At 55.0% G+C, this 13,691-nt stretch overlaps 6 protein-coding genes across 6 annotated transcripts; 4 read left to right on the top strand and 2 right to left on the bottom strand.

Annotated features, from left to right (window-relative positions):
- Nucleotides 1-600: 600 nt before the first annotated feature.
- BBK36DRAFT_1117682 (hypothetical protein) lies at nt 601-1,463 on the bottom strand (the record flags this gene model as incomplete). The annotated part of the gene is made up of 4 exons (XM_024890385.1): nt 601-729; nt 784-1,115; nt 1,175-1,247; nt 1,308-1,463. The coding sequence occupies 4 exons, from the start codon at nt 1,461-1,463 to the stop codon at nt 601-603; spliced, it is 690 nt and encodes a 229-aa protein (XP_024750462.1).
- Nucleotides 1,464-2,011: 548 nt separating this feature from the next.
- On the top strand, nt 2,012-2,564 carry BBK36DRAFT_1199727 (PWI domain-containing protein; the record flags this gene model as incomplete). The annotated part of the gene is made up of 3 exons (XM_024897098.1): nt 2,012-2,115; nt 2,187-2,277; nt 2,346-2,564. The coding sequence occupies 3 exons, from the start codon at nt 2,012-2,014 to the stop codon at nt 2,562-2,564; spliced, it is 414 nt and encodes a 137-aa protein (XP_024750461.1).
- Nucleotides 2,565-4,275: 1,711 nt separating this feature from the next.
- On the top strand, nt 4,276-4,968 carry BBK36DRAFT_4277 (NuA4-domain-containing protein; the record flags this gene model as incomplete). Its single annotated transcript, XM_024898070.1, has 3 exons — nt 4,276-4,350; nt 4,455-4,649; nt 4,762-4,968. 3 exons carry the CDS (start codon nt 4,276-4,278, stop codon nt 4,966-4,968), a joined length of 477 nt encoding a protein of 158 aa, XP_024750460.1.
- Nucleotides 4,969-6,156: 1,188 nt separating this feature from the next.
- Nucleotides 6,157-8,715, top strand: BBK36DRAFT_1135286 (hypothetical protein). The gene is made up of 7 exons (XM_024892587.1): nt 6,157-6,309; nt 6,410-6,612; nt 6,692-8,049; nt 8,107-8,309; nt 8,378-8,494; nt 8,562-8,651; nt 8,682-8,715. Exons 1-6 carry the CDS (start codon nt 6,208-6,210, stop codon nt 8,649-8,651), a joined length of 2,073 nt encoding a protein of 690 aa, XP_024750459.1. The 5' UTR covers nt 6,157-6,207; the 3' UTR covers nt 8,682-8,715.
- Nucleotides 8,716-9,384: 669 nt separating this feature from the next.
- BBK36DRAFT_1159076 (hypothetical protein) lies at nt 9,385-10,224 on the top strand (the record flags this gene model as incomplete). Its single annotated transcript, XM_024894165.1, has 2 exons — nt 9,385-9,766; nt 9,881-10,224. The coding sequence occupies 2 exons, from the start codon at nt 9,385-9,387 to the stop codon at nt 10,222-10,224; spliced, it is 726 nt and encodes a 241-aa protein (XP_024750458.1).
- A 492-nt stretch (nt 10,225-10,716) lies between these two features.
- BBK36DRAFT_1140888 (hypothetical protein) lies at nt 10,717-13,346 on the bottom strand (the record flags this gene model as incomplete). Its single annotated transcript, XM_024893411.1, has 2 exons — nt 10,717-10,734; nt 10,818-13,346. The coding sequence occupies 2 exons, from the start codon at nt 13,344-13,346 to the stop codon at nt 10,717-10,719; spliced, it is 2,547 nt and encodes an 848-aa protein (XP_024750457.1).
- Between the last annotated feature and the right edge of the window lie 345 nt (nt 13,347-13,691).

Genomic DNA, 13,691 nt, shown 5'->3' with positions numbered 1-13,691 from the left:
AGCTTTGAATAGGTACCTGAACGAAGATGCAATCCTATCACCTTGAGATTGCCTACAGATGGGTATCTTACTGAGATCGCATTCTGATCACCTAAAAGGCTGTAGCTGCATGATATGACGTCTTTACCCATAGTCCCATCTTGACCACGGGTCGAGGCTTCAGGAAGCCACTGCGTGCAGGGTAAGACTGCCATCGTAGCACTACTAAGTAGATACTTACTATAACATGGCTCGACATCCTTCTCACGATCCCTTCGTTTAGGTCTTTTCAGCTGTCCGGCTTCCAGATTTCAGGTTCCGACACGATGCCATGACGCAACCGTCCTCGGCGTTGCCGCGGCTCTGCCATCGCCTGCCTGATGCCCAACTCAACCCACTCGACATGCCGTGCTCATTCTCAAGCTCAAGATGCCGTGGGCTGATACACCGTCTTCTGCCTTTGATGACGCCGGACAGGTGCCTAAACGCTCGATGAAACACAACAGGACCACGATTCGTCAGCGTGCACTCGGCGTTATCTGGCGGCATTTCCCTGAGGCGTGACCCAACTGCCCATCACAGCTCTGCCGAGTGGCACAATTCTTCGATAGTGACAACGGACTATAGAGGCAAGATGTGGCAGCCCAGCATTCCTCTTCCGCCCCAGTCTTTCCTGGGGACCAGAGTTAATCTCAGCTCCTGCCGACGAGCAACTCCATCAGGTCGAGATACTCGGATGAAAATGTTTCGCTATGCGCCATTGTTAGAAACAAGCAAGTGGGTCAGGGACGACGTGAGACATACCCCTTCGTTACCCATAACACACTCTGCCACCTTCTTGAGACCGTCATGATTCGATCGGTTAACGTAGCCAAAGTTGCGAATCTCATCGCCAGCTTGTAAGCCGGCCTGTTCAGCCGGGCTGCCTGCTGCCACAGTGTTGACCTTTGCAAACGGCTCATCGAGCTGCTCGGTGTGAGAGTCCGGCAAGATACGGAGATCTTCTCCATTTGTGCTTGGAGCTTCATCCCCGTCCTGGACGTTTGCGAAGTGATCGTGGAGATACTTTTCTATGTTCGTCATGAGCTCTTTGTAGTCATTGCGCAAGCGAATGATTCGCGCTCTTGTCGTGCGGACTGCCGGCATATGGTTAGACTTCATTCATGAATCACGCAGTTTCCATGATCTTGTATACTTTGAGCAACGTCGAGATCAGCTCGGGGAAAGCCGTCTCTGGTCAAGAGCGGCGTTTGCATATCAACGCCATGCTAGTATGAGATTAATATTGTATGCAGTTGTGATTCGTATCAGGATAGGCGCGTTCGTACCGAATCCAGCACGCTTCCCAGGGCTTTCAGTTCTGCCTCCATATCGTCCTTCTTCCGCTGGAGCTCCGCAAAGCTCAGCTTGGCCGTGTCGCCGTTCCTCTGGCTGAGATTCGACGTCGGCCCTGAGGGCACAGTTGGTGCGTGAAGAGTGTCCATATTGACAGCTGCCACGCAGGAGGGAGTTTCGAGATGAGAATAGAGGGAAGAAAGATTGAAGCTCAACGGCGATGGCTTTACTCAGCTGGGCGAGATTCGAGCTATGGCCCAGGCGGGCGTCATCACCAACAGCGACCGTCCCGGGGCCTTTTTTGCGGGGTCCAGGAACGGCAGAGGCCTACGCACTCGCTGAAGGCGCCCGACCGGTTCGAGGGGACTTCGAGGGGACTTGTAAGCTACCCGGAGGAGTTGTGCGCAGCTGCTGAAAACTGCTGCAAGAGAGCAGAGCTTGCCCGACTTGGGAGCCTAGCGGCACTTGACAAGCTTGTACTGGACAGGTACTGCTTCAAGCACCGCCTTTTACTGGTCCGTGCGCATTTCTCACCTCCTCCGGCTCTTTTCCCAACTGAGAACCGGCAAGCACAGACGTCACACTGCTAACATAATCCTCCCCGGCTCTTCATTCTGCCAACTTCGCTTCTCTCGTTGACGCGTGCCCGTGAGCTTTTTGTCCCTTCTCCCTTTCAATTCTCGTGACAGAGGCCGCAATGGCATCCGCAGGAGATGCCCGACTTCTCAAGTCGACCAAGTTTCCTCCCGAGTTCAGCCAAAAGGTTGACATGCAAAAGGTCAACCTGCAGGTCATAAAAAAGTTTGTCACCGGCCCCCGACAAGCCTTATCGCGGGTCCCCCGAATTGTAGTACTGACGCCCAACCTCACAGATGGATTGCCAACAGAATATCAGAGATCCTGGGCAATGAAGACGACGTCGTAATTGAGCTGTGCTTCAATCTGATTGACGGACCTAGATATGTACGCTTCAATCTTTCTTCTGTTGCCCCGACTCCATCGATTATCCATACTGACTGTCCGGACACCAGCCCGACATCAAATCGCTACAAATACAACTTACCGGATTTCTAGACAAGGATACCGGCCCGTTCTGCAAGGAGCTCTGGAAGCTGCTGTTGAGCGCACAAGGCAACCCTCAAGGCGTGCCCAAAGAGCTACTGGAAGCCAAGAAGCTTGAGCTTATGCAGGAAAAAGTTCGTACCTCGTCAACCTTTGGAGGAACAACTCCGCTTGGTCCCTTGTTCTGACAGTTCTACTAGATCGAAGCCGACAGAGCCGCTGAGAATGCACGAAAACGTCGCGACGACTTTGACCGTCGGGACCGGGAAGTTGGCGAACTAAAAGATCGAGATCGTCGAGATCGAGCAAACGATAGAGGTGATCGATTTGCACGCCGTGGGGATCGGGCCTCCGAAGGCCGTGGAAGAGGAGGTCATGGCTGGGGTGGGAACAGATCACGTTCGCCCGAGCCTCGGCACCGCGCTTCCGGTGACTCGTATAGGCGGGACAGCTATGTCCCGAGGGCTCGAGGCGGCCGGGGTCGCGACCGTGGCTGGCAGCGGCGACGGAGTCGCTCACCGTCCGAGTCAGCGTCAGACCGATCCCGCTCTCGAAGCAGCAGTTCGTCCCGCAGTGATCGGAGCTCTCGAAGCCCTCCACGCCGCAAAGGACAGTCAGCCCGATATAGAGACTCTAGGAAGAGATCTAGGTCTCCTCGCGGTGATGCCTACCGACCGAGGCGGCATTCACGCAACGGAAGGGACCGCCGAGATGCTCGACGCCGACGTTCACAATCCTCGGAACGCGTCTCACCTCCACCAAAGCGGAGACGGCAATCTGTCTCTCGAAGTCGGTCAGGAGAGCGCAGAAGACGTTATTCAACCTCGCCATCGTCCCGTTCGCGGAGCTCCTCGGGATCTCGCAGCCGCAGCCGCAGCCGCAGCCGTGATCGATCCGCTGATAGCCTTGGGTCAGGTTCTCCCCCACGACGCCCACATGGTCGCCAACGGCGTGATAGTCGCCACCATGAAGAAGATGAAGCCTTAGCAAAGGGCAAGGATTCTGACAGAAAGAGACGCAATAGCTCCTCTGCGCCCTCGTCTCCATCAAACCGTGGCAAATCGGCTGATATTTTGGAAGATGAACCGCGTGCTCCGAACTCTTAGCTATGCTACTTGGCTATCGTCGACCAAGAGGTGTGGTAAGCCCCTGGCCTGAGGGTGGAAAGAGTGGCCACTAGAACTTCTCGCTGACTTTGGCTGAATGGTGCTTGATGAGGCGTAAGGTCACCGCCGCACCAGCATACTTGCTAGCGAGCATTTGCACTATGGGATAAGCAGACGAGAACCTCTGATATAGGCGCCCACATCAATAACTGAGGCTAACTGCTGTTGAATCTCGTCTCTAGGAGAAGTATGTATTGGAAAGCAAAGAAGAAAGCGCATCATCCTTACTGTGAAGAACCGAGACCAACTGAACGGCATCAATGCAATATGCTAAGGCTACCACATCCTATAGTTGCTAATTTCTGCAATTACTGCTCACGCTATGCTTGAATCAATAGAAATAGGTAGAAATGGAATGGCGTTAAGAGCGTATACCTGCTCGGTATTGAATAGTCTCTTAGTGCTTGAACAGGATGATCTGAGATTTGGTGAACTGCTGCTCTTGTGCATCTGCTTAACATGTGCTGCGACTTTTTAGGCTTAGCGCCTTTGGTTTCGATCATGCCCCCCAGCCCGTTTCAGGTTAGGACCCGGTACCTACCAACACGATCAGAGCCGTCGCATGAAAACACCAAAGCTGCATCATCAAGAACACCAGGCGCGACTTCGGTTCCATCCGCCAACTTGACGTCGGCATCACCATCGTATCGATAACCGTCCGAGGCAAAAGCGCTGGCGCATGGCGGACAAGAAGCAAGCAACCACATCCCGACCGAGCGAGGCGCCGCCCACCATGGCGGAATACAAGAAGGCGCAGGCGCGCGTGCGAGACTTGGTCGACCGGCGCAGGCAGCTGGAGCGCCGTCTGGTGAGTTTTATCCCCCTATGTGGCGTGCTTTATGGCGCTCTTTTTGGTTTATTCTCGCCGTGGGTTATGATGCGGAGGGGCTAAACGATGGGGATTGCGCATAGGCTGCGATGGAGGAGAGCATCATCCAGAAGGAATCCGCGTACCTCGACAGCACGCCCAACGGCAACATCATCACGGGCTTCGACAACTACATGAAGGGCACGAGTGGAGCGGCTGCCCAGCGGCGCAAGACGGGTCCCGCCGAGCAGAACCGCGTCTTCTCGCGCTCGTCGATATCATACCGACCGAATAATGGGGTAAGTTTTGGGACTGAGCAAAACGCAAAGTTTCTGGCTATCGGGAGGGGGGGACTCTTCTTATGAGATACTCGGGCGCAGTTTTCTGACATTTTCGTGCTTCGTTTGTCAGGACTCTTCGACTCCGGGATCAGTAGGTTCGACGCCTGCGCCGACGCCGCTTTCGACGACTTTCCGGGATAGCGGATCGAGTGGTCCAACGCCGACGTCGGCGGGCGGGAGCAAGGCGAGCAAGACGAAGAAGAGGGACACGGAAGATAGTGAGAATGACGCGCAGACGAACAAGAAACGGACGAATTTTGGGGCATCAAGGAAGTAAGGATGGGGAAGTTTTGGTAATTGAGATTATTCAACTGGGACAAGGGTCTTTTTTCTTTCTTTGCTGCGGCACTGTAGCCGCGAGAGGAGAGAGTGAAGCGACACATGAAAGGCGTTCCTATGAGGGTCTGGGATTTTAGGTAGGGATACAACATACGGCGTTAGGGCGTCGAGCAATTTGGCAGGAGACTTTGTTTCAGGAGAGATGGAAAGATGGCGGCAATATACCGGAAACATAACGAAGACTGGGCAATGTTCCGCCCAAATACTTACTACTTTGGTACTCTTTGCAAAAATGTATCTCCTAATGTCTTATTGAGAGACATAGTTGCATAGGTAGGTAGTTGCTGTGCTTGGTCGGTGACGGCAACCCATCCTATGGTGGCTCTTCCAACAGGCGTCGAGGGGGAGAAATAACATCACATTCTCTAGTATCTATCTAGTGGACGATCCTGGATCGCGGGCCTGCAGGTTGATAAGTGACAGCACAGCACCGTAGTAGGGGGAGCGAAGTCGAACTTCTAGAATGATAGCTCGGCAGGTTGGCACGTCCTTGAGTAAGGTAGGTAAGGTAATGAACGATCTGTAGGTCCGAAGTCGATGCTGGTCAATCGTCTAAGAAGAGTCAATACTAGTACGCTGCCAGCGGCCTACAAGTAGTAGTATGACCTTCATAAAGTGATGTGGAAATATCTAATAGAGGAGCCAGTTAGCAACATACTTGAATGATTGCCATCTTCTTCACTAGTGATATTGAAAGAGAGTTGTAGGATTGAACTGGGCCTACCGCTGAGTTTCCAGAGTGATGACATGTAAAACCCCCCAGAGTCTCAAGCCGTGCTACAAAAAGTCCCTGTCAGCTCACCATATTGTTGCATATCGAGAAGAGCTGAACTACCTACCTGTAAGACTCTGGGAAAGGTTCCCCGACAGTGGAACTCTCAGCTACCTTAGTACTCGCTAGTAGTACTACAGTCGGGTACTACTACACGTAAAGAGAATGCGGGGTTACAGTGAGGGGTCGCTTTCCTCTGGGGGGCTGTTGGTGGGCTTTAGCCATTGGGGCTGCTCGCATGATGTGACGGATAGGCATTGAATCAATTAGACGACAGCGCGCCAGTGATTGCACCTTGAGGGACACGGTCCGGGAGGCGGCATCTTTGACACCCTTTTAGGATTCTCTTTTCATTATTTCTCTACTATTTTCTTACCATCTGCCGTCGATGAGCAGCCCTTGATGATGACCGTCACGGCCCAGAAATTCACACCAGAGGTTCTCCTCGCGGCGCCGCGGCGCTCCCCGGGCGTGCCCAATGCCACGGGCGAGCTGGTCCTGTACACGGTGAGTTGGATCGGCTTGACAATCTGATGGAGATCTGGCTGTATTGAATCACGATGGTCCAATTGAAGTGGAGGCAGCTGGCTGACGCTCCTCTGCCCAGGTCTCGACATACTCCTTCGACTCCCACTCCAAGACGTCGCAGATCCGCGTCCTCAACATCAATGAAGGAACATCGCATCTCGTCTCCGAAGACGCCGCGGCCAGCGAACCGATCTGGATCGCCGAGCAGGAGATTGCCTATGTCAAGAGCCTCGACCACGGTGCTTCGGCCCTGGTGGCGCAGCATGTCTTGAATCCAAAAGAGTAAGTTGATCTTGATTTCTTGTTGTGAGACCGGATTGTGATGGGTCTCTGCACAGTACTAACTAGCTGCAATCCAAAGGTCAAACACCATCCAGCGCTTCGGCGGCAGCATCAACAGCCTCAAGGCCAAGCCGCTGTCCGCAGACAAGGTGGCCTTCTGCTGCGCTGCTCTGACGACTCCCGATGGACGCATGTACAGCCCGGCTGCGGAACCAAAGACTTACACGTCGGCCAAGATCTACACGTCCCTCTTTGCACGGCACTGGGACTCCTGGAACACTGAGAACAAGAACTCGCTCTGGTACGGCCAACTCGAGAAGGCCGACGGCAAGTGGACGCTTGGGAACTCGGAGCTCACCAACCTCCTGGCCGGCACGCGGCTTCATTCTCCCGTGCCCCCCTTTGGAGGCACCGGTGATTTTGACGTATCCTCGACCGGCATTGTCTTCGTTGCAAAGGATCCGGACCTGAACCCTGCGAGAACGACCAAGTCTGACCTCTACTTTGTTCCGCTGCATTCATACCTGGACAAGCCGACCTTCCCCCAGATCGTCAAGACGGGGACGTTGCAAGGCTATTCGCTCTCTCCCGTCTTTTCGAGTGATGGAAAACAGGTAGCTTTTCTACGCATGAAATCACAGCAATACGAGGCCGACAAGACGAGACTCTTGCTGATCCCAGACGTCACCGACTTGAGCAACGTTCAAGAGTTTTACGCGACGGAGGATGGCAAGGGCGGCTGGGACTTTAAGCCCGATTGGCTCATCTGGAGCCATGACGACAAGGAGCTGTATGTTGCGGCCGAGAAGCACGCTCGAGTCGTCCTCTGGAAACTGCCGTCATCGCCATTGGAGGCCAAGGCACTCCCCACTCCTATCCACGACGACGGCTCCGTGGCCGAGGCAAGGGTCCTCGGAAACGGCTCGTCTCTGTTGATCACGACAAGATCGCGGGTCGAAAGCTCCAACTACTCCATCCTAGATCCTGCCACCAAATCCATCACCGTCATCTCGTCCAGTTCAAAGCAAGGTAAGACCTTTTCTTTGAACAAGTCGCAGTGCCAAGAGATTTGGTTCCCCGGTGCCAAGGGCTACCGCATCCACGCGCTGGTGACCCTGCCCTCGACATTCGACTCGTCCAAGAAGTATCCTTTGGCCTTCTTCATTCATGGTGGACCTCAGGGAGCTTGGGGAGACGACTGGAGCACTCGCTGGAACCCGGCCGTCTTTGCTGAGCAAGGCTATGTGGTGGTGGCCCCCAATCCAACTGGCAGCACGGGCTATGGCCAAGACCACACCGATGCCATCCGGAACAACTGGGGAGGTGACCCTTACAGCGACCTGGTCAAGTGCTTTGAGTACTTGGAGAGACACGTGAGCTACGTTGACACGACCAGAGCAGTAGCTCTCGGCGCGTCTTATGGCGGCTACATGATCAGTAAGTCTATCCCAAGCATGTAGGTGCGTGAGAAGATTTGCTCTAACTGGTTACCAGATTGGATCCAGGGCCATGACCTCGGACGGAAGTTCAAGGCATTGGTGTGCCACGATGGCGTCTTCTCGACCTTGAACCAGTGGTCCACAGAGGAGCTCTTCTTCCCGGAGCACGACTTTGGCGGCGCCCTCTGGGAGAACAGAGAGGGCTACGAGAAGTGGGATCCAGCAAAGCACGTTGGAAACTGGGCCACGCCGCAACTGGTAAGCTGGCATCGGTAGCACTTGACGAACTTTCCAGAGGAGCTTGGCTGAACTGTTCGGGCTTACAGGTCATTCATAACGAGCTCGACTATCGTCTGCCCATCTCAGAGGGTCTGGCCATGTTCAACGTTCTGCAGGCTCGCGGCGTGCCGAGCAAGTTTCTCATGTTCCCGGATGAGCATCACGTAAGTCATGAGGACCGGTACCATGGCAAGAGAATGAGGGCATACATGCTAACAGCGTCGAACACAGTGGGTGCTCAAGCCGGAGAATTCTCTCGTCTGGCACAGGGAGGTGTTGGACTGGATCAACAAGTACAGTGGGATCTCTGAACAAAACTAAGTAGATTCCACTCTGTATTCGCTATTCTGGTTGGTTTATTGTATGTTGACCCTCGCATGTTGAGTTTGGCGCATGTATGATAAATGCTTGTGGAACGTGTGAAGCATCAGGCGGCTTTTTTGCGTTTTCTTTCTTTCTTTTTTTTACTTGTGCGTAGCAATTGCATTCTGGCAATGGTTGGACCTTTTGACTTGTTCAAAATAGCAATGCTCATTCAATTCACCAGGTCTGTGAGGAGTGATCGAGAGATGAAGGGGAGCAGATGTGACTCAAGCCTTCTCTTCTCAATCGGACCACATACAGTGTCAAATCCACTTGATACTTTGTAACACTGTGCGGATTTCTCTAGCTACTATTGGAGCTGGTCTGAATCTCAATTCACCTGCGAGACTGAATCTAGCTTCACTTTTGACAAGCTCTACCCGGCAGACGACAAGACGGCTGTCTCAACCTCTGCGAAAAGCGCTGCTCTCCCTTCGCCTCGCACCTCGAAACGGAACCTGCGCACGGCATACAATCACAGGCGAACATGCGCTGTGCGAGAAATCCAGTGCGACAGAGCCGATGACGTCCTGCAGAGCACATGCGACAAGCTGAACGATCCTTGTAGCGCCTCTCGCAGCACAAATTGGACGGCTGTTGCTTTTCTTTCCCCTTCTTCTTCTTCTCTTCTTCTCTTCTCTATTTTCTTTTGCTCAGCCATACTACTCCGTCTTTCATCAAACAGCCCGCCATGGCTCGCCCGCCCTCCATGTTCCACGCCTTCCTCCGGCCCTCGATCCTCCAGATCCTCCGCGCGACGGGCTACCACAGCACGCGCCCGGCGGTGCTCGACACGCTGACGGACATTGCGGCGCGGTACCTGACGCTGCTGTGCGAGAAGACGGCGGGCAACGCGGCCAACAACCACGGCGACGCGGGCGACTACGACGTGGTGGACGTGCGGATGGCGCTGCAGGAGGTCGGCGCCCTGCTGCCGGACCAGGCGTGGCGGCGCGAGGAGGACATGCGGGGCGTCGAGGAGTTTATCGGCTGGTTCACGGGCCCGCGCATGAAGGAGATGATGGAGATGGGGAGCGGCGATACGGAGAGCGATGCTACGGATTATTTGGCGGGTGAGTTTCGCGCGCTCTTATGCATCTTTTTGATTTCCTTTCTAGTGATGATCTCTCTTCTTTTTTTTTCTTTTTTTTGGCCCTGGTATGGTTGACTAATGTTCTTTTGCTTAGCCCTCAAAAAGAAGCACAGCAAGACTGGTGACGATGCAAAGTGGCAAGGCACCATCTTTGGCAAATCGACCGACAGCAACGAAATCCTCGTCGAAGGCGGGCCCATAACGAGCATCAGCGAATGGATATCCCAACGAGCGCCGGAACCAGCACATCCGCCGCGAGAAACGACAGAGCAGCATGAAGAGCAGGAAGAGCAGCAGCAGCAGGAGGAGGCAGAGAAGGACGGAGATGGCAAGCCTGAAGCCACAGGGCCAGGGAGGTCCCCTAGCTCGGGCCTCAGCTCGGTGGGAGACAGGCTGGGTGGCGATGATGCCGCCGCCGAGGACATGGATCTCTCCTAGAAGGCTGGGTGTGATGCCTCGGTGCCGGCAGAAGAAGAAGGAGGAGGAGAAGGAGCTGCGGCTGCTGCGCCGCGTGTGAGGCGTTCCAAGAAGAAGAGGGGCCGTCCGAGAAAGACGGGCCATCGTCGTTAGTCGCCTTAGAGGAGGGACATGAGGGAGAGAGGGGGCTGTTCTTCCCCTTTTCTTTTTATTTTCTATTGCATAGCGTTGGAGTTTGGGATGGTTAGGAGAGGGAGAGGGCTCTGTGTAGTCGGTTTAATGGACTGGCAAAATGGGTTTTCTTCGTTGTCTCCCCCTTCTTCTGCCTCTCTTCCTTATTATTAGAAGGAAGCAATATAGAGCTAAAGAGTAGGTTTCTTTCTATGTGAGATGAGCGCAGAGATGCCCTTGCAGTTGTGCTATGATACAATTTTCAGCTACTGGTGAAACCGGATCCCAGTGAATTCGAGCCTCTCCCCTGTTCCTTTGAACATTGATTCCATCCCATCCAAATCATTTGGCGTCATATCTCTAGTATACAATCTATTCATTCCATGAAAATTCACAACACATGCACCTATTGTCTTGCCCCCCCCCGCCCCCAGCTCATACACCCCCATCTGCCTCGCCACCTCGACAAACACCCTCCTCTTCTCCGCCTCGCTGCCCCCCTCGGGCCAGAACCTCTTCTGCAGAAGCGCGTACAGCGCCTCCCCGCGCCTCCCCTCGCCCTCGAGCTTCGCCGGGTCGAAGCCCGCCCACGCGAGCAGCTCCCGGTCGATCCTGGTCTTGGCCACCGTCAGCCGGCGGCGCTGCGAGGGCGTGTCCCAGGCCAGCTTCGTCGTGCCCATGACCATTTCCAGGACGAGCGTCTCGGGCGGCAGGAACCCGAACACCTCCTTCAGGGCGGTCACGGCGACGAGGAGGCCCGCGTTGTCGCGGAGGCGGCGGAAGGTGTGCAGCATCTTGCGGGCGAGCTGCCCGTCGATGCTGCCGCCGCCGGCGTCGGACTGGAGGAAGACGTCCTTGTGCTTGACGGTTTCCTTGAACATGGCGCGCGTGGCCTCGGTTTCCTTTGCGAGGGTTTCCGTGTCGCGGATCTGGTAGCGGTTCACGCCCAGGGTCTTCCAGAGCGCGCTGAATGTGTACGGGTCGGGGACGACCCTGCTGCCCTCCACGAGGGAGTGATAGAGGGCCACTGCCTCTTGCGGTTGTCCTTCTTGGATGAGAGATTCGATGAGCTGGTTCATCATGAAGGCGTCGGGGCTGATCTCTGCCGCGCGGAAGGCGTCCCACAGCTCCTGCAGGCGGCCGTGAAGACCTCGCTGGCGGTAGTTCTCGGCAAGGAGCCAGAACGTCTCACTGGTAGCCCGCGGCGGATCCGTCGGGCTGCTGCTGCTGCTGCTCTGTGTCGAGGGCGTAGAGCCGTCATCGGGGCTCTCGCCGCCGCTGGACTTTCGGCGGGCCACGAACTTGAGTCTCGACTCGATCAGCTCCCAGCCGAGGGCGTCGGCCTTTTCGAGGTCGTCGGCGCCGCCCGACCGCTGCCATGCTCCAATAAGGCCGTTCAGGTGTATCGGCGCCGCCTCCACACCCTTTTCTCGCATGAATTTGACGACGCTGAAAGCGCCGTTCAGGTCCCCAGCGCCAATCAGTCGCTTCAGCCACTTGCCCAGGAAGAACTTGTTGGCAACAACCGACGGCAGGAATCTTTGCCTGGCCAGGTCGATGCGCCCCTCGCTCATCATGTCGACGAAGGCGTACAGGGCATTCTCCATGTAATTGGCAGTCAGGAAATACGAAATCACCTGGTCGTAGTCGGTGAGGGTCATGTCCTTGCCCAGAAGCTCCCTCATCTGGCGGTAGGTAGCCCAGGCTTTCTGCCGGCCCTCCTCCGTCCCTTGTTCGCAGCTTGTTCGAATGAGTGGGATCAGGATGCGCGGACTCATGTTGCGGCTCAGGAGCTTATTCATGGCTCGCTCTGCTTGCTCAAGATCGCCGACACGGCAGTACATTCTCGCGCCGAGCTCCCAAAAGGCCTGAAAAACCTCCGAAGTTTCCGCGCCGAGCGTGCCTACGCATCGCTTCCAGTTGTCGATTGCCTTGGACTCCCACCCCTCAACGAAGACCGCCTCGATGGCTAGGACTTGCTGAGCAGGGCGAAGCGTAACCCCGGCATTGCTCATGTCCCTGGCGAGCAGGGCGATGCGTGACATCTCGTTGACGTCGTCCCTTTCGCTCGAGAAAGCTCTCCAGAGTACCTCCCACACTGCCGGGGGAACATCACTCCAATTTTGGGCCAGGGCCCGCCTTGTCGAATGATATGCTTTGTAGAGAGACTGCACACCCTTTGCCTTCGTGCCCGACGCCTTCTCTGCGAGCACGAAGCGGCTGATGACGGAGTTGAACTTCATAAGCTTCCGGCGTCGGTGTGCCTTCTCGTCAATATCTATGCGCACTTGCGGGATCGAGTCTTGAGGCTGGTCAGAGGAGCTATCCCCTTCCAACGACAGATCTGGCACATCTCCGATGAGCTGTTCCAGCACTCCTTTGGGTAGATCGGCACTTGCTTGTTTTAATTCGACATCGATCGACCGTGCGTAGTCTTCCATCTTTGCTATAACCTTTTCGACATCTTCCGCAGAGTTGACCTTGCCCCAGCCTTCGCCAATCTGGCTCAGAACCTCTCTGAAGGCGTCCCTGTCATCTTGGCTGCCGAGCTTTGACCGTAGGTTGAAGAGGTTATCCCGTAGTTCGGAGGCGTCGATTCCACCAATGGACTCTCCAAATGCTTGTTCGTTCGACAACTCTCTTCTGTCTCGATCGCCTTGCTCGAAGAATCGGACAGAAAATTCGTCGGCGTTCGTCTTGGCCTTGTCTGGAGTCTGAAGACTTTTGAGGCCTTCCAAGTACCGAGCTAACTCTTCTTTCGAAGGCTGACGCGTGATGTCTGTGTTTGGCCGGGGTTGGGATCGAGGCTGAGGTCGTGGCCTTGCTTTACTCGCGCTTTGAGAGGCTTGTGTGCTGTAGGACGCGGGCCGCCATGCTTGCGCCGGCTGCTTTGCGCGAGCGGCCAAACATGAGCGGCAGATGATGTCGTTTCGACACCTGAGGTCGCGAAAGATGAACGGTCGGCATGACATAGTTTGAAGAATCAATCAGTAAAGCGCAGTGCCTTCCGCACTCGCCCGTTTGAGCGTTGGGAACTTTTTTTCTGGGATCGGATGCTAAAAAGTTCAAGATTGATGCGATTGCCATGCCGGTTGGTGGATTGACACCCCACCACGGCGTTATCGATAAGCACCCGCTTGGTTCGATAAGGTACATGATACTTATCTCTGGCGATCCTCGACCCTTCACTTCGAGACTCCCGAGTCTTTATTGGAGGGAATCGTTCCCAGCATATCCTTGGGTAGTGATTCGAGACTAATCCCATCGCTTGCTCAAGGTAGGTCGATGACATTTTATATCCTCAAGCAGACCACAAA

The sequence above is a fragment of the Trichoderma citrinoviride genome (genome assembly GCF_003025115.1).
Source record: "Trichoderma citrinoviride strain TUCIM 6016 unplaced genomic scaffold BBK36scaffold_6, whole genome shotgun sequence".
NCBI classification, from domain to species: domain Eukaryota; kingdom Fungi; phylum Ascomycota; class Sordariomycetes; order Hypocreales; family Hypocreaceae; genus Trichoderma; species Trichoderma citrinoviride.
This window is presented reverse-complemented; position numbering and strand designations above follow the sequence as displayed.